The following is a 26,789-nucleotide window of genomic DNA, read 5'->3' as shown; positions in this document are numbered from 1 at the left end:
TTTCTGTGTAAAAAGTTTACTTTATTATGTCCTTGAGTTCATACACTGTGATTTGAAGGAGAAAACAAAACCGACCATGAACTAACATAAATAACATGGAAGTGAAGCATACTCTGGTCTCACACAGAGACCAACTGAAAGATTTGTAAATTTTTAGAAAGGTGAGTACAATAGGTACATGAATTGAATTTGAAATCATAAGAAAGTATTGCACACAGTGATTGACAAATTTAGAAAGAAGACAACATTGGCATTGTCTGTGTCTGTGATTGGGAGCGTGTGAACACACAAATATGAGGACTATGATGGTAATAATGATATTGATAATATAACAATATTAAATAAAATACGATGGAATTTTCAAATCACACCATGAAATAAAATAGTAAACAAAAATAAACACCCTAAATTTTATTGGTACACAGAAGATTTGAGTCTGAGTAAACACTCTATGCAAAGTCCCCATATCCTTACACAAGTTTCATACTTACTTAACAGACAAAGGTTTTACACTTAACTAATGAGTTAACTGTGTGATGTGATACATTATAGTCCATATTTACATGCAGGAAATGTTTGCTTTGTAGTCAGACTGATGACTGCTTTACATTTGAATACTGACCACCAATATTTGGTATATTACTCTAGTAAGTAAAATTCTATGAAACCATTTTGACTGATATTTTGCATAATAATCTCATTGACAGTGTGTGCTTACAAGATTTCTCAAGATATGAACATTGATAGCAAGTTTACAAACAATGATAAAATCTCTGATCTGCCATCTCACACCTCAAAGGCGGAGCCTCCCTTTAAAAGGACACCAAGGTATGGCGGCGTTTATTGTGTAAGTGGACACCAAACAGGCAACACGCGGGCACTCGATCGCTCCAGAAAAAGCCACTTTTTAGTTTTCCCCGGCCGCACAGGCAAAAACACAGACTGCCAAGCGGTCAGCGCGAAGTTGCTGCCGATCGAACTCTGTGGTTATATTCAAAGTCTAACGCGACTGGAAGACAATTTTTGATGAAATTCGAGTGTCTGTGGTGAGGAATCAATGACCATTGGCGATTTGAACCGATCATCAATCAAAAGCTTGCATAAACTCTGTTTGCAGGATTAGCAAAGTGTGACAAAAGGTTGAGATCAGTTTGTGTAATCAATGTTATAGAAATCAAACTTCGTACTGGCCAAGCGTTTGACTGGGAGGAGAACTCCTATAAATGCGAGAACCTGGGATTGAAAAGTGCAGCTTTAAGGACACTCTGTGCAAATTTGTAAAATATTTGATATGATATTTTCACAGACAATTGCTTAATTGATGTAAATACCTAGGCATTAGTAAATTGCAAAATGCTTCACAGTGAAATCAGCTTTTGACTACTGTCATCATGCAGGTACACAAAATTATGAACATTTTCTAAAATTTTACAAATAACCCTTTCTGCAAATCACCCCAAACCTACCAAACGCTAGATGTCTAGAACCATTCCGTACCATGCCTTGTCAAACAGCATGATATTTGACCCTGGGCTAGCTCTATAACTCAAGATAAAAACATTGGCTTTTTGAAAACCTTAACAGACATGAAATACACATCTTTTGTGACACAAAACGTGCAAAAACTTTACATTAAAAAAAGATTGATGTGTGAAACACAAATGAGATATATATGTACCGGTAATATACTTAAGAGGTAATACATGAAAACGAGGCAATCATTTCGTCAGATTTAATCAAGTTTGAATGACAAGATTCTGTGGTGTACTTTTGGTGAACACTTCCACATAAGGCCATCAATAACACAGGACTTGATCAGCCAATGGATTTTAACATCACATGACATGGGCTTTGATACAACTTACAGTCTATTGACTTAAATCAAAACCAATGGCATTTCTCCTAGTTTGATTACTTTCACCGACAGCGATACAGTAACTAACCAAGGCAATTTTTTTCGAATAATATAATTTACGTTCAGTCATGGGAAGGACTAAGTGCCCCTGGCTGCCAATGCCATGAAATCCCACTGTCTTGTGTGGAAGATGGTGATGTATAAACAGTTACTGATTCTGTCCATTTTCAAAAGCAGGTGACATGGCTCTGGCCATGGAATAAAACTCATTTACCGGCCATCTTTTAAAAGTCCTCTGCAATCTGACGATGGTAAATAATAGCGAGATATCAAATGTAAATGGCAATGACTTGAAAACAAATGCCCAAAAAAGGAAGAGATGTATGGTTATTGATTCTGAAACTTCTATAAACTTGTTTTGACTGGCAAGCTTAAATGTTAATGTGAATAAAATAATATGTTTGTGCTATTAAAATACCACAAATGTTTAAGTTAAATCTGTTCAAATTTTAAAGAAAGCTTTCATGGTAAATGACATTTGGCATTTGAGAGTCAACAATTTGTACATTTTGTGTTAGCAACTAAGTTACCCGATATAACATTTTGGTGTTCTGATTTGAGATTGCTGATATTTTCAAATATAATAATTAGACATGATCTCCAGCTCAAAATGGCATTGATTTAGTGTGGCTACGAACACTTTTTCTGATGTAGAGGTATCAAACTACCTCACAATGGAGTCTTTTCTCTCTGAGATTAGGAACAACTTCCCTCATCACTGGCTGTTGAAGGCATTGTATAAATGCTTCAGAAAGCAAAGACCCTTCAGTACAGCATTTATGGTGATCAAGTAAAACTTGACCTTCCACTTTTCAGTTATTAAAAAAATGAATAACGTAATCTTGCTCTGTAGTTGTTAGAATTACATTAAAATGTACCCTTAATGGTAGTATTCTGACTGTCAAGAAGATAACCATATGTGTAGGTCAACTTGATAAACATTCACACGTTGGGAGTGAAAAAAACCTGTAAAGCTGCTGTTGCTCAGTATGTAAACAGTGGATTAGTGAAATGTTTGAAGTGTTCTGGAAAACAAATGCGGGATCAAAAATCAAAATATCTCAAAAGAGAATGAAATACATTGCATTACACGCACTGCCTATTGGCAATCAAATACTGTACATTGTACATAACTGGCATAAGGTTTACAATGTTAATCCGAATGTTCATTCAAGTTTTTTAGGATGTCATTGGACTTGCTGGTATTCTGCTGAGAAAATCATATTCATCACATAATGTAAATGCTTAATTCCTAAAGCCCAATCTTTATAATTATTTATCCAACTCTTTGATTCAACAGAGAAGTCTGTCTACTATAATTATGTCATCTTATACATGTATATACAGAAAACATTTGTCCTTCTGGTAAATTAATAGAAGGGTATCAAATATATTTTGTAGTTGTGTAACCCTGACCGTACCAATACTTAAAAAAACACCGTATAAGTCATTGTTTAATGAAGATATTGCAGAAAACAAAGATGTCCTCAAAACATTGACTGACATGCCTTGTTGATTTTGGTTCCGAAGGTGTTTATTCTAAAATTAGCTTTCTGAAAGAGTTTTCGCAATATATTGACAATGCAAGGGTTTTGCACTAATTTTAATTCTGTCAAATGCCCTGATCTGTGTGTGGTCTTTGATTCCTTTCATAATACAACAGCTGCACAGACTGGTAGCATATTTTCAAACTGAGCCTATTATGGACAATAAGAGGTATTCTAAACAGTAGTCAGCATTCCCATTGCAAAGAGGACAAAATTATGTTTTGACAGTCACTTGAGACTTCTGTTCAGAAAAAGCTGATTTTTTCCACACTTATTTCACTATTTTCAGAGAAACTTCCCAAAAATTTACATTATGGCTATCATGAAACTCACTCTGCTTTAAAACAACTTTCTTTGTTAAGGGTCTATGTATACACTGATTTCAGACAAGATGCTGTTTCTACATGTTTGAGATGCATGTACAAGGACTGTGAATGAGGCTAAATGAGTTTGGTGTGGAAAGTAAATTACAATATGTAGAAGCCAAAAAGACTTCAAATTTACTCAAAATAGGTTTTCAAAAGAACTAGGAACATGTGATTAAGTGTAATAAATAATTTTGTGCAAAATTATGAATGAGGAACGACAGAGAACGGGCACTCAAGTACCGCTATATCAAAAGAAGAGACTCGTAAATATGTAAATTATATCATACCGGTAATTGGACTTTCAGTTCACTTTCCTAATATATATTAAAATATTAAACTTTCATAAAAACATCTCATAATCAAATTAACATACTGTGAACCTGGCTTTCTTGTCAAATTTCTAGAGTAAATGATGCAAAGATAAGCGGATGCAATGAATATCTTCAGATTCTATAGGACGATTGAGTCCTATGCATTTGAGCCCTTGCAATCTACCTGATGCCCTGTCTTCACATGGACAAAATATGAACATTATAAAAATAATACGAAAAAATACTGGACATATGAAAAATATAAATGCCCTGGATTCTGAACACTAAAATGTACAACTTCCATTATGAAACTCAGTTTCTTCGTACAAACAGTAAAAATATAGGCATATTGTGAACAAAATGACGGCATACATATTCATATAAAAATAGGTTGTGTCATTCAATCGGTAAATTTTCATGAAAAAACATTTGATGAGTTGAAAGAGTTTATCAACTTTTCACAAAAATACTAAAATCGCCGATAAATTCCTCTTAATATGTAAAAAAAATGAGATGGATCAAAAAGCATCGTGGAGCTGAGTTGACTTTTAAATGTATCTGTACAACAGCTGATAAGACTCTGGAATATGTGGTTAAAGTATCATGGATAGCATTGTGTTACAGTGCATTTCACCTAGGTACCGCAACTCAGCGTATGAGACGAACAAATTTCACGTACAAAACACACGATTAGCTTGGGTATCACAACACATTTCAAAGCCACCAACTCATCGGTTAATTACAGTAAACCAGCATGGGGCAGTCGCTGTCTGGACTGAGAGATAAACAGTTGGCTAGACTTGATCTACAATGTAACTGGTCTTTTTTATAATTTCAGCTAAGAGTTCAGGAGGTGAAGGTATTCTCAACAGAAACTAACTAAAAAGCCACACATTGTAGATAAAGTGTATCTCTCAGTCTAGACAGAGCGGCTGCCCCATGCTGGTTTACTGTAATTAATCAATGAGTCGGTGACTTTCAAATGTGTCGTGATACCCAAGCTAATTGTGTGTTTTGTACGTGGATTGTGTCCGTCTCATACGCTGAGTTGCGGTACCTAGGTGAAACGCATTGTATTTTGAAATGTTATGAATTTCTTCATATACATGATTGTGTAGTAAACAAAACTGCAGTCTGTCATTTGATCATGCGCAACACAAATACAAAAATGTTGGTAAGTACGGCAATATCAAACAGTATTCTGATGTTTTTGTCCAGTGATTGACTTTTATTATCTACATTTTTGAAAATTTATTGACTTTGGTATGGCTGTGATATCCTGTTGGCATACATTTTGTAGTTGCTTGACTTAATTTTGTGGCTACCAGAAATATGATCATACACTTGATCAAATACAAATATATTATTAAAATTCAAGGTGTAGATGGTAAAACAGGTTGTACTAAATACACATATGCCTTGTCATATCCCTTTGTAAGATACAAAAAAAAAATTTAAAGTTGGGTCAGTTACTGTAAATGTTGGTATTTACTCAAAGTAAAAATTGTAATGAAAAATGTGAGCTGTACAAAACATGAGTGAAAATTGATTACTGGTAAATTGTGAATGGTAATAAAGTAGTGTTTTTGTTCTATTTAAAACAAATTCATTAAAGGGAAACAGTCATTGGAACTACGCCCGTGCAAGTTTCTTTTTTTATAAAACAATGTATTTTGTGCACGATATCTAGATGCACCTCATCATCATAGCTCCAACATTTAAATTATAGGATGTAGATTTTGACAGACATGTTTTAACTTTCATCAATCACCATCGTACCTTGAATACAGTGTTTGTATGGGTCCCATACGACCTTTGAGCACAGTTCCCACGACTGTATCACCTTCAAGATACACATGTGCAATATGCATTCCTGAGCTTTTCAGTTTGAACTTACACATGCATGATTCTGTCATATTGGCACATCTATCAGCTTGTCTGATCATTTGTCTCCGGTCAACAAATGCACCGTCTGATGGTGAGTATATTTGCCTTCATTCATACAGAACATGGCATGCAATTACTAACTGTCACATCTGGGGAAAGTGGCAACTGGCATTTTTGGCAAAATCAGCTCTTCCGATAAAAATTACTTCAGAGATTCAGAAGAATTCAGAAATATAAATATTTTTTAGATCATAATCAATTATTTACAGTATGTATTTTCATATCTATATGAAATGATGGCTACTTTTTCAACATAAAGTTATACTATCACTTTTTAAGAAATACAGAAATTTGCAGGTATAAACTTTTCCATCTCCATATCAAGTTGAATGTGATCCTCAGCAAGTAGTTATATTGTGTGCTTGTCACAGAAATCCCTGAATCTTTGAGAATATTTTTTAGGAGAAACTGTAGAAAAAGAAGTACAGGGGAATCTAAATACTTTGTACACATGTTCTAATTTCTTCTTTGCTTTGTATTGAGTAAAAATATCAATTATTCCAACAAAATATCGCTCACTTTCCCCGTCAATGACATGCAAGGCATTGGGAATGAGAGGTAACAGCCTTTGGTTTTTGTTTTTCACTTCATCAAAATCTATTTTGCTTAAACCTGAGTCGTTGTTGGTGCTTTCTCTGTTGGGTGCAGCTGCATTTTGTGGTGTGCCTGGGATCATTCCGGGCAGGACTGTGTATTTGAGTTCGTCTCCCTGAGTTTGAGTCTTGTTTGCCAGATTGATTGTTCAATCCATCAGCTCCATGTGGAGCACTCCCAATTGCTTCCACTCCATCCTCAACATCAACATGTTCACCATGTTGTGATCCACCGGCTGACCTTTGACCTTGCGCAGAATTTGTCAGACTTTTCTTCCTGCGTAGTCTGGCAGGCTTCACAGAAAACCTGAGAGACAGCTGTCTGAAATTTCTTCAGTGGTACAGACCTTGAAAAACACAGATGAATAAATAATTTAAGACAGAATATACCCCAGGATAAGCTTTTCAAATTCTCAGAATTATATAATTCTTTGCTGGTCTTCAGCAAATATGGACTCAGTCTGCAAATGGTACAGCAAGTGGAGTGTTCATTGTCTTGTTTGGGTGAAAATTGAATATTTTATTTTCTCCCCAGCATGCATTGAGTTAAAACAGAGTGTGGCTGCAATCTGTGCTTGTAATTGAAAAGATTTTTAGAGCAACGCTTGCTTTCAGAGAGACAGTAGCTGTCACTTTTGATGATGATTTTTACTAGTTTTGTTTTAAAGTATTGACTTAAAGTTTCTTGTTCTACTTTTCAAAGCGTGTACATGTATAGACTGCTTAATTATTGTTTTCGGTCTGGGCTGGACTAATGGTACACATTTCAAGTATACACGCTGTCTTGACCACCTGAATGGTAGGTGCTTTAATTTGCCTTGGGGAGTAGAACAAGAATTTGCAGTTGACATACAAAATAAAAATAGTGAAAAAATCATCAGAAGTGACAGGAACTGTCCCCGTAATCATGATAATGAAAGAGAATACAATGACAGTTTCTCAGTCAACAGATACTGGCAAAATTGCTATTATTTCTCAAAGTTTATATCATCTGGTGTGAATACTGCCTGACAATCCATCACATCTTTTTCACAGACATTGGATGACAAAATGCCTGAAAATACGTGCATGTTTTGTGGCAAAACACTTACTTTGTGACTCTGATGACGACATCTGCAAACTTATCTTCCTGGCAGCGCTCATCAGAATGTATGATATGTCTCCCTAGCAACAGACTGTAGTCCATAACACCGATGTCTTCCAGAAAGATGGTGTCATGGCGCACTTGATCAACAAACCACTGCCTTTGTGTACCTGAAAACCGACAAAATATTACCCGGTCATGAGCAACCAAATTTATGTGAAAAATGTGAAAATGAGTGACACACTACCATGCTCAGGTAGATGTGAGTGATAATGTTGCTATTGATATAGTCTACTATGTGGCCAGCTTGTCTGATATATTTGTGTTCACTGGGCCAATGTGACAGTTTTCAGATATGCAGGGTAAACATCAAGTACTTTACGAGGTTTGCACAGTCATGTATATCAAACAAAGAATATGTGAGGAGACACTAAAAGTAAAACATTGAGTTTGTAACACAAGAAAAACACCCTGACACTTTCATGGGATAAAGTATGTCTTACCAAGGTTTATTCTCTTGTTCTTAAAGTTGTTATCTTTGAGAATTGCTATGATCTGACTTCCGTCTGGTTCAGGCTCTGTGTACCTTGCAGCATGGCATCCCTTCAGATCATACCTGTTGAGATGTTTTGAACACATAAGTCATCAATCTGTGAACTTTTTTATGTAATGTAGGTACAATGGTAACTTGGTAACAAAGTACCTACTAGGTATTTCAATCATACTGTATGACTCAAAAAGTATCATATACATAGACACTGTGTGTGATGCAATAGGGCTGAGAAAATCCACAGTGTTACTAGTATGTTCTGCTTTGGAGCTGTAAATTGGTTCTAGGACAGTCACCCCCTGGATAACAACCCACCATATATATACTTACCCTAGGCTATCCCAGTTTGTGGATTGAACATATCCAGGGGGTATAACTGTCTTGATACCAATGAAAGGCCATCTGTCTGGTCCGATACATCATTTGATGAACACACTATTATAATTCAAGTAATTACATCATAATGATAGAAATCAATAGGCAATCAGACCACTAGTTGACACTAGTATTTGTTCAAGGGCCCATTTCATACAAAGTGGATTTGCATCAAGACAAATGAACACAAATTGAAGTTGTTGCAGTAATATTGACAGTACAGGAACTTGTATGTCAGCTCATCCTAACCACGTCTCAACTGACACCATCTCCTGGAGGCTGACAAAGTATCTGATTGCAAAGATAAACTCACGATCACAAATAACATCAAGCAACCCACCTTTCAACAATCCTGTCATCTGGATAGAACACACTTAGCATAATTGTGAAAAATCTCTGGAAACAATGTAGAGAGGATATACATTTAATCTTGATAATAATGCCCAGCTTTCACAATCTCCAAACTAATCAATAACATGTATACAGGGTCCGTCATTCTTTTGGAAACATGTACATGCATTTCAAATACATGTTGCCCATATTCTTACTGTACGTCTAATCAGAGATGATTCAGTTTTGGGGCTTAATGAATTTACATACATGTATGGCATACTCTAAGATAGAGGACACAAATATACAAATATTCATTCTGTATATATGTATACCAATGCCCATGCAATGGGCCCATACAATGGCATGCTACAAGACTTTCAAACTGTAGAGGTAAGGAGACTGACGATGAAGTCTGCTTAAAGGGACAAAGTTGGCCATTTTCCATGAATTTGTTTGATACGAGATACTACTTATATTATTTGACATGTTGAAAGATAATGAATGCATGGGTTACCATGTATATATTCGACCCTGATTTTAGACAAATTAAGAGAACATCGCAAACATGAATTAATGGTCATGACCATTAATTTATTTTCGTGATGTTTCATTTATCGTGTCTAAAATTGGGGTTGCATATATGAATGATCAGCCATTCATTCAGTATCTTTCAACATGTCAAATAATATAAGTAGTATCTCATATCAAACAAAATTTATGAAAAATGGCTGACTTTATCCCTTTAAGGTAGAACGCACCTCGGGGACAGAAATTCAGGCCTTCAAATTTTATCACTTTTCTTCTTACCTACCACTTGTTGGGGCTCATTGTGAAGCTCTTGGCGAAAGAAAAGTTTTCACCGTCTTAGTTTTTCGAAAATCAAAAATTTTATTTTTTCTCATAGAGTTAACACAGGGATGGCGGCCATTTTGGATTTCAAATATCGAGAAATCACAAGTTATTTGTCTCTCTAGTACCAAAGTTTGCACGGTGACCCCTGATTTTTATTCTTGCTTTGGTAAGCGAAAGGTTGAAAGTTTCACTGAGGAAAGTTAGAGCAAAAGTTTAAGTCTTTCACTTTCGAGGTGCATATTACCTTAAGGTAGTATGTGCCTCAAAAATGAGAGACTTAAACTTTCCCTTAAACTTTCCTCAATGAAACTTTCAACTATTGTGTAACCAAATCAGGAATAAAAATCATGGGTCACTACGCAAAGTTCGGTACCAGAGAAACAAATTACTGATATTGAAATCCAAAATGGCTGCCATCCCTGTGTTAACTCTATGGGAAAAAATGAATTTCTCGATTTTGAAAAACTAAGATGGGAACATTCTTTCTTACTTCAAGAGCTTTAAAATAGGCCCCACAAGTGATAGACCAGTAAAGAACTGTAAAAAGTTGAGAGTTCTAATATCAGTCCGTAGGCGCATGGAAGTAGTTTAACAGTACTGAAGTGAACTCAGACTAACTCTAACTTCTTCATTACTGTTGTACTTCACCGCTAAAAAATCATGCTATCGAATCAGGGTAACATTAAGGCAAAATTGTTTTTCAACAAGAAGTAATACAAGAACCAGGGTTTGAAGACTGAAACATGGATGTCATTTGGTGATGGAAAACCAGCATAATGTGGAAACGCAATCAACTTTGCAAATTCCCATCCCTCCTACTTCCCCCTCCTAGTCAAACTTGCCAATCCCTATAAAACCTACAAAATAAAACAAAAAGACTGAAAATAAACTCACAGCTTTGTGTCCAGGGATGTGAATGTAATGAAGACCAAGAATCTTGACAAGCAGTGTGTGAGGGTACTTCTCAAAATGGTTCAGGTAAGTCTTCAGTATTGAGCGAAAAAATTTCACATCTTTTGGCTTTTCTGTCTTGATCATCATCATCTTATTGTTGCTATTGGAGATAAAGGGATACAAATAAACATAAGTTAACTGGACTCATGTAAGAAGTCATTTGTTTATATTAAGTTTGTTTTTTTTTCTTTCTAGTGTCATTTGTGTCAGTTATGCTGAGTGAAGTTGACATGGCCATCAGCCAGCACATCTCTTTCCTCCTCAATATTACAATGCATTATAATATGCTTAGCTTGAATCCGGCAATCTGATTGGCTGATTGGTTTATATTCTCAACTAGAAGACCTGAGCCCTTCGAATATGTTTGAGCTTGCGCAGATTTCAAACTCCAGCTTGAGCTCAACGCGCCATAATGTCGAACAAGTGTATGGCTTGAGACTAATTTTGATTGTTAAATTTTAGTGTAGTGCAGCTTGACGAACCAACCAATGAAGAGTTTGTGTAAGCAGTGACGGCAACTCACAACAACATAATTTTTAAACGTGTTTTTGAGTGTTTTTTCAAGTAAAATTCTTCACGTTTAGTGTGTAATCACCATATCGATGCGTTGCGTTACCATATTTTTGTATGGAATCAAACATGCACGCGCGGGCGCTCTGAAACGTACTTTTTAGCGTTTATGTTCAGGACGCCTGAACCCTCGTTCCAACTTCAGCCTCAAATAACGACATTGTCCACTTGTATTTAACTTTAGCATATTTGGGTGAAATAATCACCTCGCTTTGCTAGGTGATTATTTCCTGCCAAATATGCTAATTTTCAGCCCAGAGGTCTTATATCCACAACCAAATACCCTCACTTGCCGTTTATAACCTCTAATTAACACCTCGTAGAAGCAATTTCTGGTGTATTCTGCTCTGTATCAAAAGTACATTCTTCGAAGTATAGCTACTATATCATGAAAGAGGGCCTGATTGGCCATCTGACTTAGATAGTCAGAATAACATAACGTCTGCCCTTGAAGCTTCTGGCATAAAATAACAAAAAATTGAAACAATATCAAAAGTTGATAACTTTAAAGTTTTAATTTTGTTCACTTTTTGTAGAATCAATCACTTTGCAGAAAACATGATTTTGCCACAATTGCTGCAAATCATGAAAACAAAAGAACACAGGTTACTGTAAAGAAAGCTTCAGTGAGAACTATGAAGGGCACAATATCATGGCATTTGATTGGCTGAAAATGGTCACCTGATATACACTGTATGCTGATGTACTGGTACAGTAGGTCAGTATATTTGCTTAAGTTTAGAAACATGGGTTAATAGCTGAACACTTTAGTTACATTGTTACTGTCCTCTCATTTGACTGCTTTGGTAATCAGGGGGCAATACCACAACAACATGTGGAATCCTGGAAACAAACAAACAAGACAATTGGCTTTAATACCTGTAGACAAAGACAAGGTATGTATGGTCGATACCATATATGGCTTTCTTTTATCCATGGATGCTAGCTTTAAGCTGTTTGGTAAGTAAGGTATCTGTGTCTGCTTACCAAAGAAAGAAACTCATTCCGCTTTTGGAGTTGCTGATGAATTCTAAGTATGGAAGACTTTTAGAAGGCACTAAGGAAGACTGGTATTCCTTCTCAGAAAGACCAATTACTTGACGGAGTCTTGAAAAAATCTTGGGTGCATAGGTTCGAAACTCAAATTTCTGTGAAAATAAAGTATAAAATTTGGATACAAGTTAGTGAGGATACCAGAGAATGAATGAACATAATTTTTTTCAAAAATGTCCTCTTATATACCGGTATAATGCTATATTGAAGTCATACCGCTTGCAATATTAATATGAACATTTCCAGTAAAAAAGCAGGAAATTTTCCCAAATGTGATATCAACATCATATCTTACCAAATTCTACAATATACATAAAAGGAAAACAGTGAACATTTCGACTCTGAACCTGTATGCAAATTTCATGTTGATTTTCATTTTTGAAAAACATGATTAAAATTTTCGCAATATCTTACTCCATACACTAATACAGTACATGTAATCAATAAATTGTAAGTAGTGTGCCTGAATTAAAGACATTTCTGAATAATATCCAGAGAAGAGAACTATCTGACATAAACCTTTCTGACATGAATCTATCAAACGGAAGGAGCAGTTGTTACGATCATTAAGATGTATTAATGCTGCAAAACAATAGCTCATACTTTTCTGAAAATATAATCTACAAAAATATGTCAACTTGACTATAAGGATTGCCACCATGTGAATTGAGTTATAAATTGTATGTTTAGCACAAAACTCTATCTACATACAAAGCTTCAATCATTGTAACGTGACTCCATGTATATCTTAGCACATCTACATGTATGCGTACATGTAGGCTCATACGAGCGCTATGTTGTTCAGAAAAAGGAATTTTGAATGATCTTGTTACTGTTAGACATACTGTGATTGAATAATTTTGAAAATGATGGAAACTATACCTTTTTATTTTCAGCTGTGAGTTGAAAGACATCGACAGTTGCAAAATCTTCTTCTGTCAGCCCAGTCTATTATCAAAACAAAAACAGTAATTATTATACCAGTGCACTTCTGTAACCAACTCAGTAACATGTACACGCTCCTTTGGTACACATGGAAAGTATACCATTGTTTCCTGTGTCTGTTAGCTCTACCATGCAGGTGAATGTACATTTGTGTCTTAACGGTAACCATCAGTACCAGTACGTGTATACCATACAAAATGGACAAAACTGAGTGAAGACAGTGATGTTGTCTTTATAACATTTACTTACATGATATTTCAGCTGAAGTACTTAAAATCCTTACTGATAATTTCTGTGAATACTGACAGTTCTCTACAATCCTTTCCATCTCAAAAATTCATACATGTATGCCCCTCGGCAGGTACTCCCCCACTTGATAATGGTTGGAGCCACATTGCAGAAAACTGCAGCCTCACTTTTCTCCATTCATATCAAACTCAATTTGCGTTAATAAGTAATCACACCATGCACATAGCACACAAAAACTCATGAACTTGACACAAGACACGTCCCATGAACAAAACTTTGAACACAATAATTATGCTGCATGATTTGAATTTCCTCCAAAGTACAGAGTATGTACATTGGCAGGTTTAACTGTAGACAAGATTTTGAACAATGATGATTTCAAAACAAAATCTGAAAGCTGATTGGTAACTGAGCACGTACAGTTTGTACATGGTTTCCATGGTGTATAGTACCTGTAGCATTCCATCATTTGTGTGAATTTGAATAAAATAATCAAAATACCGGTAGAACTAAATGCCCTCCCTGTAAAGACAATATTTTATGTCATACATGTACCCGGTATTTTAATTATCCATGTCACCTTACCTGCAAAGAAGCATCTTCCTTTACTTCACAATTCTTAAAAGATTCTTGAAGACCTTGTTGTATACATCTTGTAAGAGCATATCTGGAATGAGACTTGTCAATCTCGACTATTCCTCGTCGACCCCATTTACGACGAAGCTCTGATATAGCATCGGCGAAACTCTTCCGTTGTTGCCCTCTCTTGCCATAATTTGCTTGCCTTGATGCTTCTCGGGAACTGTCTACATCATTGAGTTGCTGTATGAATAAGAAATTCCAAATTAAAGTCAAGTTGTAGTGTATGCCGTAAATTTGCTTTGGTTACAATGAAAGACATACATGTATACATGTAGTTCACTCATTGTAAATGCTCTTTTCATGTTGGGTGAATTTGAATTTGTTGAACTCATGAACCCTGGGATGTTTTCATCATTTACATAAATTCAAAAATATGAAGTAACTGTTCCATTATTCATGACCTTTATGTCAAAAAGAAAAACCCATTTGTATACATGTACATGTAAGAGTTCATGCTGTTTCTGTTTGAGGAAGTTTGCTGAGAGTATACTCTGTAAAAAACAGCCTATGAAAAAATATATGATGTAAAATATTTTCAATCTTCAAATTTAAAAGTTTTGGAATTCAAGGGATCATATGAATCACTCAAGCATTGGTAAATACTGAAGATAAACAACATGAGGTTTCCTTGCCATCAAATCATTCCAAAACTCCTAAATAGAGATTCCTAAATTTCTTTTCTGAGTGAACATGATATTTTATGAACAGAACAAGAAAGCAATTAATACTGAATTCATGGCTGCGTTTTAATAATTAGTGACTGAATTACTCCTTATTAATCTCCTGTTTTGAGTAAAATTTCAAAAGAAAATGTGTCACTTCCTCAAACAGAAAACAAGAAATAGAAACTTTGTATTGAAACCATAGTTCATGCAGTTTTCTGACTATTTATATTTTTGTTGTTATGAGGTGTAACATCCCATACAGATAGTACTACTGTCATTGCCATTGCCAATACATGTACATGTAGTGTATGTACATGATGTCATATACTAGTACTATATGTACACATAACCATTTCAGGCTGGACTTTCTGGTAATGTACATTAATTGCCCCTATATGATATATTGGAGTTTAGGACTGAAAGGTTCAACATGAAGATAGTCCTTAAACAGCCGTTTAAATTGAATTCTGAGGAAGCTTTTCAATGAGAATAAAGACTTCCATACAAGAGGCTCATTGTCCTGAATGAATCCACAAAATATGAAAATCATCAACAACTCTAACTGATCGTACCAAATAATTTAGAATGAATCTACACACGGCCTTCACAAATCTGTATGATGATTTTACATTGCAAATACCATCCCCTTTTCCAATTTAATATGACACAATTCCCTACATGCATATACATGTACATGTACCCGTATTATACTTGTACCGGCGCTTTACACATGCATATACCGGAACACACAGATACATGTACTCAGACTAAAAATACATGTAATACCGGTACCAGCACTCTAGGGTGTTTGATAAAGCACTTGACAGCACATTGAAGGAGGATCAATGAGCAATTCATATAAAGTTGCATAAAAGGTGCAGAACTTAGCCTTTTGACATCAAAATTACATTTCACCTATCCTTGACACAAAACAAATAATTTTACTGAGCTGTGTTTTACGTTACCGGGCATTGTACAAACTGAGATGGTATGTTTAGCGTTATATTTCCCTAAGCTCTTGAATAGTAGACATAAATCATGCTCCTTGTCTCTACAGTTACAGATTACGAGAAATTACAGAGTGTCGAGGTGATTTCTTGTCGCATTTCCACGACATTTCCACCTAAGGAAAGGAATTTGATGAGACAATTCTACTTGAAATCTGTCTGGCCTGTTAAAAGTAAACACAGTACAATAGGTGGGGTGCATTTAAATTTGTTGTTACAAATACTGCAGGCACTTTAATGACAAGAGAACAGAATTTCTGTGTTCTTGTTGGTAGGTACATGTACATGTACCTGAAGCTTAATACGTGTGTCATATGTAATAGTGTAAGCATGCATGTATGACAGTGTCAGCATGCATGTGTGACAGTGCAAGCTTGGATGTGTGACTGTCAGCATGCATGTGTGACTGCCAGCATGCATGTGTGACAGTGCAAGCTTGGATGTGTGACTGTCAGCATGCATGTGTGACAGAGTCAGCATGCATGTGTGACAGTGTAAGCTTGGATGTGTGACTGTCAGCATGCATTTGTGACAGTGTCAGCATGCATGTGTGACAGTGCAAGCTTGGATGTGTGACTGTCAGCATGCATGTGTGACTGTCAGCATGCATGTGTGACAGTGTAAGCTTGGATGTGTGAGTGTCAGCATGCATGTGTGACAGTGTCAGCATATACATGTGTGACAGTGCAAGCTTGGATGTGCGACTGTCAGCATGCATGTGTGACAGTGTCAGCATATACATGTGTGACAGTGCAAGCTTGGATGTGTGACTGTCAGCATGCATGTGTGACAGTGTCAGCATATACATGTGTGACAGTGCAAGCTTGGATGTGCGACTGTCAGCATGCATGTGTGACAGTGTCAGCATATACATGTGTGACAGTGTAAGCTTGGATGTGTGAGTGTCAGCATGCATGTGTGACAGTGTCAGCATATACATGTGTGACAGTGCAAGCTTGGATGTGCGACTGTCAGCATGCATGTGTGACAGTGTCAGCATATACATGTGTGACAGTGCAAGCTTGGATGTGTGACTGTCAGCATGCATGTGTGACAGTGTCAGCATATACATGTGTGACAGTGCAAGCTTGGATGTGCGACTGTCAGCATGCATGTGTGACAGTGTCAGCATGCATGTGTGACAGTGTAAGCTTGGATGTGTGACAGTGTCAGCATGCATGTGTGACAGTGTCAGCATGCATGTGTGACAGTGCAAGCTTGGATGTGTGAGTGTCAGCATGCATGTGTGACAGAGTCAGCATGCATGTGTGACAGTGTCAGCATGCATGTGTGACAGTGTAAGCTTGCATGGGTGACAATGTAAGCATGTATGTATGATGGTATAGGTTAAAGTAGGGTAAAATGCTAAATGAGTGCCAGTAAATTTATTTTTACAGAAACCATTATAATTAATTATTTCACTGTATGTTTATGAATGTAAACTGTTAGCACTGTATTTTGTGTGTGTCTCCCTTTTCATTTTGTTGTTCATGCATGGCCAGTTCATGATGACAACAGACAAATAATTTTATTATAGAAAAAACGGGCGACGCGCTGACCATTAACATTTATTTGTGGGCAAGGGCGAGAGGAAAGCCAAAAATTAACAGGCGAGGCTGGCCGAACCTGTTAATTTGGCTTTCCTCGAGCCCGTGCCCATAAATAAACGTTAATGGTCAGAGCAGAGTCTGTTATTTCATTATATTATCAGCGAACCCAAGAAAACCATCAAAATTTCCGAAAATTTATTTCGGGAGGCGAACAACAACTGGGCTCCAGAATTTGAGCAATACGCAACGCACTGTTACGCGCGCTGTAAAAAATTGGCAAATCCGGGGATGTTTTCAGAAAAAAGTATCTCAACTTGACCTACAAGTGCTCTATTTTATTTTGTGATTGATTATGATTTACGTTTCAGCTGTAAAGTTACTCTTATTATTCATATTCACGGGCATGTAAACAGACCATTAGTGTGTATTAGTGGTCTGTCAAGTGGTTCAGCTCGACCAATCAAAATGCGACAGGCAGGGCATGGTAATATAATGACATACTTCATTACTGTTTACCGGTACATTGCTAGGTTCATATTCAGGTTCAGATACGCCTCTTGGCCTGTTTCAAGATTTTGATAGGACAAAATAATGCACTGTAAATCTTTCAGTCACTTTACCAACCTCACTCTTGGACAACTGTTGGGGCTTCAACTTGGCTCATGTCAGGCATAAACTGTTCACATACACACAATGTGTAACCATTGCAAGTTTGATTGCCATACCTGAACCAGTCTCTCAACATAAATTGGATAAACCCAAGACTGACATGGTGTGATACTTATACAATGAGAAACAGCTGTTGTAGCAATTAAGTTGATGCAAAAGAACTGTAACAGCTGCATTTGTATTTCAGTCTTTGTTTTATAACCCAAACTGCACCTCAAATTCAGCTCTGCTACGTCGCTCAGGGAGATTAATTCTCTTAATGTGAATTTTGTTCATTATTTTCACTGGTTAGCTGATCAAACATCATAATGATTCTGATTTTGTCTACATACATGTACATTCTAGGCGCAATTCAAGTCTGTGATTTCAGTAAATTCTCTTCTGTTTGTGATCTACGGTATCATGTGAAAAAATATATTACTTGAGTGGGATTAACCTGATATGAGATGGTAAATGGTTGGATTGCATCCAGCCTTTCTTCTGTACCGATTCCACTCCAATGTATCTGTCATGATGAACTGCTGGTACTATCAACTAACTTGTACTCACCAAAGTCATATTGCTTTGGAAGACATATTACAACAAAACATGTTAGACCAGCCGACTTATTTTTTATTCACTGGCTTGAACCAAATCTAGTGACATTTCTGAATCTCCCTCAATTATCGGATGATATACCGGTATGTCATTCTGACCTGTTCAGTCCCTTAAAGACTAAAATGTACTTAAAAGAGAGACACTCTGATTCTTCAAAACCTCATGATTGTCACGTAATCTCAAGCTTGTGTGGTGTCACTCTGGAATCTATTAATTTTTACTGTTTTGTTTTTGCAAATCAAAAATTTTACTGTTCTCATGGAGTTAACACAAAATGTACGCCATCTTGATATTGAAACATCAGTTAATCTGATAACACTACATGTACTTTATGATTTTTGAGACCCACAATAACTTACAGGAACAGTTTAATGTTTGCTTGAGCAAGGTCAGGTTAAAAAATAAAATTTTCAAATTTGAGAAGTGAAGCATACTCCTGATTAGATTTCCAAAATACAAAGTCAATTGTTTCAATAATTTTAAAGACAACTCCACCTGCAAAATGTGAATGAGATTATGCAGTCACTTTAAAGCATGACACCAAAGAGTACATCGACAAGAAATGAGGAATCCCTTTAAGGTAGAACGTGCCTCGGGGAAAGATATTTGGCCTCTAAAACTTTTACAATTCTTTTCTGATCTACCACTTGTTGGGGGCTCATTTTAAAGCTCTTGGTGTAAGAAAACTTTTTACTACCCTAGTTTTTTGAAATTCGAAAATTTTATTTTTTTCCATAGAGTTAACACAGGGATGGCAGCCATTTTGAATTCGTAAATCTTGGGTTATTTGTTTCTCTAGTACCAAAATTTGTACGGTGACCCCGATTTTTATTCTTGATTTTGAAAGAGAATGGTTGAAAAATTCCTAAAGTTTGAGCAAAAGTTAAGTCTTTCACTTTCAAGGCAGTTGCTAGTTGTTAAGGTACTACAAAAAGTTTAAAAACTATGGTATAAATGTATCAGGAAATGACTTCAATCAAACAATGTTGACGTGTCTAGTGAGATCATAAGATAAAACATGGTGTTCAAGAATACATCTATCGAGGAGAAAAATTTGGTCTTTTTCTACCCAAGTATATTTCAACATTACAAACATTAAATTGACACTTTGTGACACATGTCTTTGATCTGATATTAATCTTGTTCACATTGACAACCCAACTGAAATTTGGGCCGACGCAAAATAATTGTCCTTTTGGGATTAAATTTGGTCCGTGTCCACACTTACCGGTACCAGAATTAGGGCCGACGTAACTTTACCTTCCTTTGTGACCTCTGACCTGTCAAAGTTCAAAATGGCACATTTGAATAATGGCACGTTGTTTCTACTGTTCATGATTTTCCTGCGTTTTTACGCACAAGAAGGGCAAATATGACTACCACTCACCCTTTTAATCATCGGAGAGATCTTCACTATTTATTGGATGAGCATATGGTATATATAAGACCGCGGTGGAGAAATAACCAGTGCGCGGCATTTTTGACATGCCTCTCTAGTCTATTACGTGCACTGTGGAATCGAATGACATGGTCTCGTTTGCGGAACAAAGGTTGGTGGGAAGTTCTGCGTACATGGGATGATATTAAAATGTAAAGACTGGATTGAAAACTTTCGATAGGTGTAAACTTTAGTTTCAAACGTCGTTTGTTTTGTGCGAATAGGGTGACTAGTTCAACTTCGATCCATGGCGGAGGCCTGGTCAACTGGGACCAGGGCCGACCTAACGTGTCCACACTGGCGATTTGCGTCGGACCAAATTTTGCGTCGGCCCTGAACCCCCCCTTCTCACCGGGACCAAACTGAGTCGGCCCAGGGCCGACTCAGCGTGTCCACATTGGTTTTTTACGTCGGCCTTGGCTCAGGTCCGGACCTAGGCTGACGCAAAGTCGTCAATCTGAACAGGCCAATAGAATAATCCTCTGGCATGCTGACACTCACTGGTACAGAGCTTTGGCAGTTCACTTTTTTCACATATTACATATTTGATATATATCACAGTAACATACTGTTACAGCTGTCAAAAGAACTATGGGCTTTAATAGAGAGCTGACACAGCTTTATTTGTAAACTAATCTTCTTTTGTAGTATACTGGTAGATTAGACAGGCAAATCTCCAGGTATTAAGCAAATCTCCAAATATATGGTATTAGAGCAATCTCAAAATATATGGTATCGTTAGAATTTGGATTGTGTAATTAAAATGATACAAAATAACATAGGAACTGATATTACTGTGATGTGTCTGAGAAAACTGAGAAAAAAACCATGAGCATTGGTTGATTCTTCAGTAATTGAAACACTGTGTTGACCATTTGCAGCTAGGAATATTTAACAAAAACTATGAATTAGCAAAAGACAGCATCAGTGTCTATAACATTAAAGTCAAATGTACAGAGAATTGAAACAAGAGTCCTGTAGAGTTTTAGCACAAGTGATTAGACTGAGTTTTTTTAAACATGAGAAAATGAAATCACCTTCAAGTTAACAAACACAAATATCTTAATCATTGCAACATCTAGGGCGTAAGAACGTGCATTCCAGCTCTGAATGCAATATGCATTCAGAATCAGGGACAGTGATGTTTTGACCCAAAGTGAACTCACTGGACTAAAACATTTAAATGTGCAAATTTTTAGAACATTTAAATATCCATAAATGAGCTCATTTCTAGGATCACATACATCAAGTTAATCAGATATTTGACGATCATTTTCAGAGAAAATGACGTTTTGATAAAAAACTGAGAATACTGATCAAAATATTTACCTATCCCAAGTTTGTCACCATTTAATTTTAAACATCTACATAAAGCCATCCTATAAACTTACAAGTTACCAAGTTTGAAAGCTACATGTATATGATGAGGAGGTCTGCATAAAATGATTTTTTGTTCAAAAATGACACAATTGGCCCTAAGAATTTACACAATGCAAATTTTATCACCATTTGAACAAGTCTAAATAAAGTCACCTGTTTGAACCTGTGGATTAAGTCCTCAAGCTAACCGATGATTGTCTATAAAGGGACAAAGATATTTGGACCTAAAAACTACAGACATGGAAATTTCATAACCCTTTTGACCAAAACACAATAAGTTCATCCTTGAGAACCTGAAAGCCAGAAGAAGTTCTGCACACCAAAAAGTTGATGGACACAGAATTATGATGTTGCAGTTACCCCTGTGATTGGCTTGTCTTTGTCGACAATGTCGCTTACCAGTACTTTGCATGTGCAGAGTTTTTTTGCTAACATTAACAGGCCAGTATCTGTAACTTGTGTTTTCAATATCAAATACAGTTTCTTGTTCTACTCCCCAAAGCATGTTGATATATACAGTATAATATTCAGCTTGTCACCTTAGTCTGTACATATGAAAACTGCATTGGTGGGGACTAGAATTCAAACCTAAACCACAACAGTGCATTTTACACATATAGATGCTGTGTTGGTGAGCTGAACAGTCAGTGTTTCAACATGCTTTGGGAAGTACATGTAGGAAAAGAACTGGCCCTTGGGAAGATAGGGAGAAAAGTACTGCATATAGTATCATGTAGTAAAACTTCTGGAGAATTATGCTTTATGGGAGCTATATATCCTGTCATCCCATTTTAGAATGAAGCTATCGGCGTGACTGAAATGGTGTCCATTCTAGATGTAAAATTTCCCTGCAAGAGCTAGCAAGAATGTACATAAATTTGAGCTCTTAGAGGGCTCTGATGAAATTTACATTTCATTTTGTAAATCAGACTACCCTCTTTAAATAAAGTCAATAAAACTAATAATATCTTGTAGGCCACGTATTTTGACACTAATCATTTGCTTGTTAAAATTCTTAAACCTGTTGAATGCTTTGCTCAGCAGTACAATGGTGCGTACACAAGAGTATAATGGCTGAGGAGCGAAAAGCCTTGAATGAAATTTTGCTCAGATAATTTCTTTGATGTGTGGAAGACAATTTCATATTCTTCAGGTGCTGTACAGCAAAATGCCTGATCTCCAAAAAGCTCAAGAAGTACATCTCTAGGAACAAGAAACTGGTATTGATTTCAAGATCCAAGATTTTAGATATTACGCATGAAGATTTAGCAGTAAAATTTTCCTGGTTTTTATGATAAGATGAATTTGCTGCCTACAACTCTGAGCAGTCTTCCTTTTTCTTTGTGGAGTTTGCAATGTTTCACCGCATCGCCTGCACACTTGCCATGCTGAGGAACTGTGGCCCTGGCAGTCAATGGATGATGTTAAAGGCCAGTGTTGCTAACTTTTGATGATATTTTCATTATTTTTATTTCATATGTCAATTGCAAGTTCTTGTTCTAATCCCAAAAGAATGTTGAAACACTCACTATTTAGCTTGTCAACGTAGCGTCTGTAAGTGTAAAATGCATCGTTTTTGTTAAATTTGAATTCTAGTCCAGACCAGAATTCTCTTGCCAACAACAACAACAACAACAACAAAGCAGTTTACACATGTACAGGCTGAGTAAACAACTGACTGTGTATAGCAACATGCATTGCAGAGTAGAACAAGAAATTATGGGTGACACTAAAAACATAAATAGTGAAAAAAAAATCATCAAAAGGTAGTAGTACTGGCCCTTAAATCTGGACATCTGCGCCCAATTCTAAAGCTTTCCTTGTCTCGAATCTGCACCATGCAGTATCTTGTCTTCTTCCCGTCATGGCAATGACGGGCTGCGGTGCAACTTCATATGCACGATGCTTTTATCAGTAACACATGGTACCGCCAGTGCCAGCAGCAGTCGCGGTTTGAGACATTTGTGATATGACGTTGAACTTCAATAGTGTATCGATTCCTCAGTTTTTCTGAAGAGCAGAAAGCTTGTGTTGTTAATTATCGATCTGACAGCTGACGCGTGAAAGGGAAAGCGACCCAAGGTTTTGAGCCGCTCTCAGCTGTGGCAAGATGTTTTGACGATCAATTAAAGTACAATTAATATTATGCAGTCAATGAAGGTCATTAACAAATCAGTTGATACGGTCTGATTCCCAATAGCAAATAACGTGCTATCAGCGAATGGTATTACTGATAATACACACATGTATCACTGCAATAGCCCGCGGTTTAACATACCAAGGTGACTACGTTTTTGGGAATTATCAGCCATGTTATACAAACTGGTTATTCACTCACCGGTGAATCAGTCGCTTGTCCGCCTGCGGAATCAGTTTCCGATTCCGTGGCACTGACAGCTGGGTTTCCCGCCTGCGATCCGATGAGTTCCCCACAGATCGCACACTTTATGGCTTCTGAATCATCAGCCATCGTTGAGACGTTGAATAAATTAGAAGCAAAACATTCGACCCAAGGTTGATAATCAATCACAGTATGCCACAGTTACACGTTAAAGAGACTCGGAATCGTAAGGTGGCAGAACCGCCAGCTCTGTTGCTGTTGGTGTCTTGTTGCCACTCAAACATTTCTCAAGACGCTAGATGGCAAAGGTCACACGTCACTTCCGGGAAGTGTGAAGGCCCCCGAAAACGCCCCCGAGACATACCTTTCGTTAAATCGGGGTAATTGAAATCGAATCGGCAAATCGATAGGCTTATCAGGGCGTTCAGCGAAACAATTTATTGACGGGAGGAGGGGATGGGGCGGAGGAATTTGAGGGGGTCACTCAAAAAATTGAAAGCGACAAGGGCGTTCAGGGGTTGCTCAAAATGTGGAGGGGGGCTACTCAATTTGATATATATGTAGGCTATACCGAATATAGTGACTATCATTACTATAAAATGAGTAATTTTCAGTATTTCCTGATAAAAAATTTGTATACTTACTTACCTGATCAAGCATGAGGAACATCTACTGTCCATTCCATAGGATACTGATTATATGTGAAATGAATACAAAACAGTGGATTGCCTCAATCTATCTTTTACTGCAAGAAAATGATTTGTGGTAGTTCAAAAATTCCTGAGATTTCTTGTATCGTCAACAAAATGTAAATTTAATCTCTGCATTATTTTTTTGTTTTCTCTGTCTTGTTTGTTTTCTCTGTCCTCTTTGACACAAGTTTTGGCAATCTCTTGATATTGCAGAACAAAGTTTGACACCCTACTTTAATAAAATGCATGAAATGAATTCTATGTACATAATTATTTGATAAAGTATATTTTACTCTTATAAATGTTAAATATAAAGAAAATAAATACTTTAACAATATATCAACTTCATGAAACCAGACAAAAAACTGCAAGTAGGTGCCACTACCAGCAATACTAATCATGAAACAGAAGATAGTGATGATGATGATGTCATGCAGTTGTTTTAAACAGTTGTGACCAGAGTTTGAAGGAGAGCTGAGTCATGTAATGGAGAAATGCTCTTTAGCAGATACCGTTATTAGTGCACAGGATCTAGTCAACAAAACTGAAGTGTCGTGAATCTATCCTTTATTATCACAGAAACATATATTTTAATTTACCGTTTAGTTCAACGAACCATACCGTATGATACCCATCAAAGTTAAACAATACTATATGGTTGGATACTGGTTATAGGATGAGCTTTTCTATATTTTGTTGTGACTTTGAATTTCATTTTGTTGGTTTCACCTTTTTCAACCGTCATGAGGCAACTGATGATAATCCCTTTACTATTGCTGTATTTTGTAACTTTTACAAATTCATGTACAGCCTATTAGGCCTAGGCCTAATATTTAACTTTTCTATGCCGGGGGGTCAGTCAAAATTTCTTTGTAAGAAAGAGGGGTTACTCAAATTCATCACGGTTGGATGGGGGGGGGGGTATCGAAATGTCGAAGTTTCTATTGTAATTCATCCATCCCCCAGGCCTTAAATAATGACGGCTCCCTAATATGGCTTTGCCTGGTACTCTTGAGCACAGGCACTTGACCCGTTGCTTCGCGATCGGCACAGATTCACAAAAGTCTACTGTGAATCAGTAAGTACCGATCGCGAAGCGACGGTTCAAGTGCCTGTGACACGATCGCCTGTGCAGCAGATATGAAGGGAAAAAACAATGCACAGCAGGTTACTTAGGTTTGTACTTAAAACTTTAAGCGCCCTCAGGATGCCCTATTTTATAACATCGTAAATTTTTGGCGTTCCCAGGCACATCATTTTCATAATATCTTTCGATGTCTACTCGGCCTTCAGATGCCTTATTTTCATAAGATCTTTCATTTTAGGCGCACTCTTTGTTCACGATATTTACATAACATCTGAATTTATTATATCTCATTTCATTAATGCTCTAATTTGATTATCTTTTATTCACACTTTTGCTGTTGTTTTACATGTATCCCGTGTTTCATTTGTTGTGTTTCTGCAACAGTTGCTCGTCCTGACACCGGAAAATATCTTGAATACTCAATTCAGTTTGTCCACATAGCCAACAAAATATATCCTTTGTCCATTGTTATTCTTCACAATGATGCAGTAGGCTTATCATGATTTGTCATCAAAAGTATTTGTTATGTAGGTCATTTCCCCCACACTCATCATGACCTGAGTTCAATTAGTCTAGAACATTCTCAAGGTCACTGCCCTTGATGACCTCACAACCTTGAATTCAATTAGTCATTTTGGAATGTTCTGGAAAGTTGATTAGTTGTGTAAGGGAGATAATTTTAGAACAGTAATTAGCATGTCAATAAAGTTCTAGATTGTTCTTATATGCCTTTATAAAAGGGACGTGCTCAGCTTCCAGTCAGACTTTTGGGATCGTGTCTCTTGTGTGTTACTAAACTCCAGCAGTAGTCATTCTCAAGACTTTTCAAGACCTTCACTGTCAACGCTGGATTTATACTGTGGACTTTGTGCAGCTTCAAGCCTGCAAGCCAAAGGACTGTTCATTCATCCAACTGACTGTTACAACTCTGAGACTGGAGCTTTGCCGTCCCAGCTGAGATAAGTAGTCTGTACACTTTTAAAGCTTGTACTCTGTCCCTAACTTAGCAATTAGTTTTGTTTTCGTAATAAATTTTGTTTAAACGGAAACTGCTGAGTTCACCCTTTTGTTCGTT

At 36.8% G+C, this 26,789-nt stretch overlaps 1 protein-coding gene across 1 annotated transcript; it reads right to left on the bottom strand.

Moving 5' to 3' along the window:
* On the bottom strand, positions 1–24,232 carry LOC139114680 (phosphatidylinositol 4-phosphate 5-kinase-like protein 1). Its single transcript, XM_070676545.1, has 9 exons — positions 23,933–24,232; positions 14,232–14,468; positions 13,335–13,400; positions 12,387–12,547; positions 10,770–10,929; positions 9,031–9,086; positions 8,269–8,381; positions 7,773–7,935; positions 1–7,028 (listed from the first exon to the last, which is right to left on the bottom strand). Exons 1-9 carry the CDS (start codon positions 24,062–24,064, stop codon positions 6,896–6,898), a joined length of 1,221 nt encoding a protein of 406 aa, XP_070532646.1. The 5' UTR covers positions 24,065–24,232; the 3' UTR covers positions 1–6,895.
* Positions 24,233–26,789: the final 2,557 nt, after the last annotated feature.

The sequence above is a fragment of the Ptychodera flava genome, chromosome 16 (assembly GCF_041260155.1).
Source record: "Ptychodera flava strain L36383 chromosome 16, AS_Pfla_20210202, whole genome shotgun sequence".
NCBI lineage: Eukaryota > Metazoa > Hemichordata > Enteropneusta > Ptychoderidae > Ptychodera > Ptychodera flava.
Note: the sequence above shows the minus strand (reverse complement) of the source record. Positions and strands in the feature narration are given on the sequence as shown.

Bases quoted from the DNA above. Each gene is read 5' to 3' on its own strand.
- LOC139114680 (XM_070676545.1), bottom strand. From the start codon at position 24,064: ATGGCTGATGATTCAGAAGCCATAAAGTGTGCGATCTGTGGGGAACTC. The intron at 12,548-13,334 runs GTATAGTTTCCA...TTATTTTCACAG, and splicing joins TCACAGCTGAAAATAAAAAG to AAATTTGAGTTTCGAACCTA. The intron at 10,930-12,386 runs GTAAGCAGACAC...TATCTCCAATAG, and splicing joins GGAATGAGTTTCTTTCTTTG to CAACAATAAGATGATGATGA.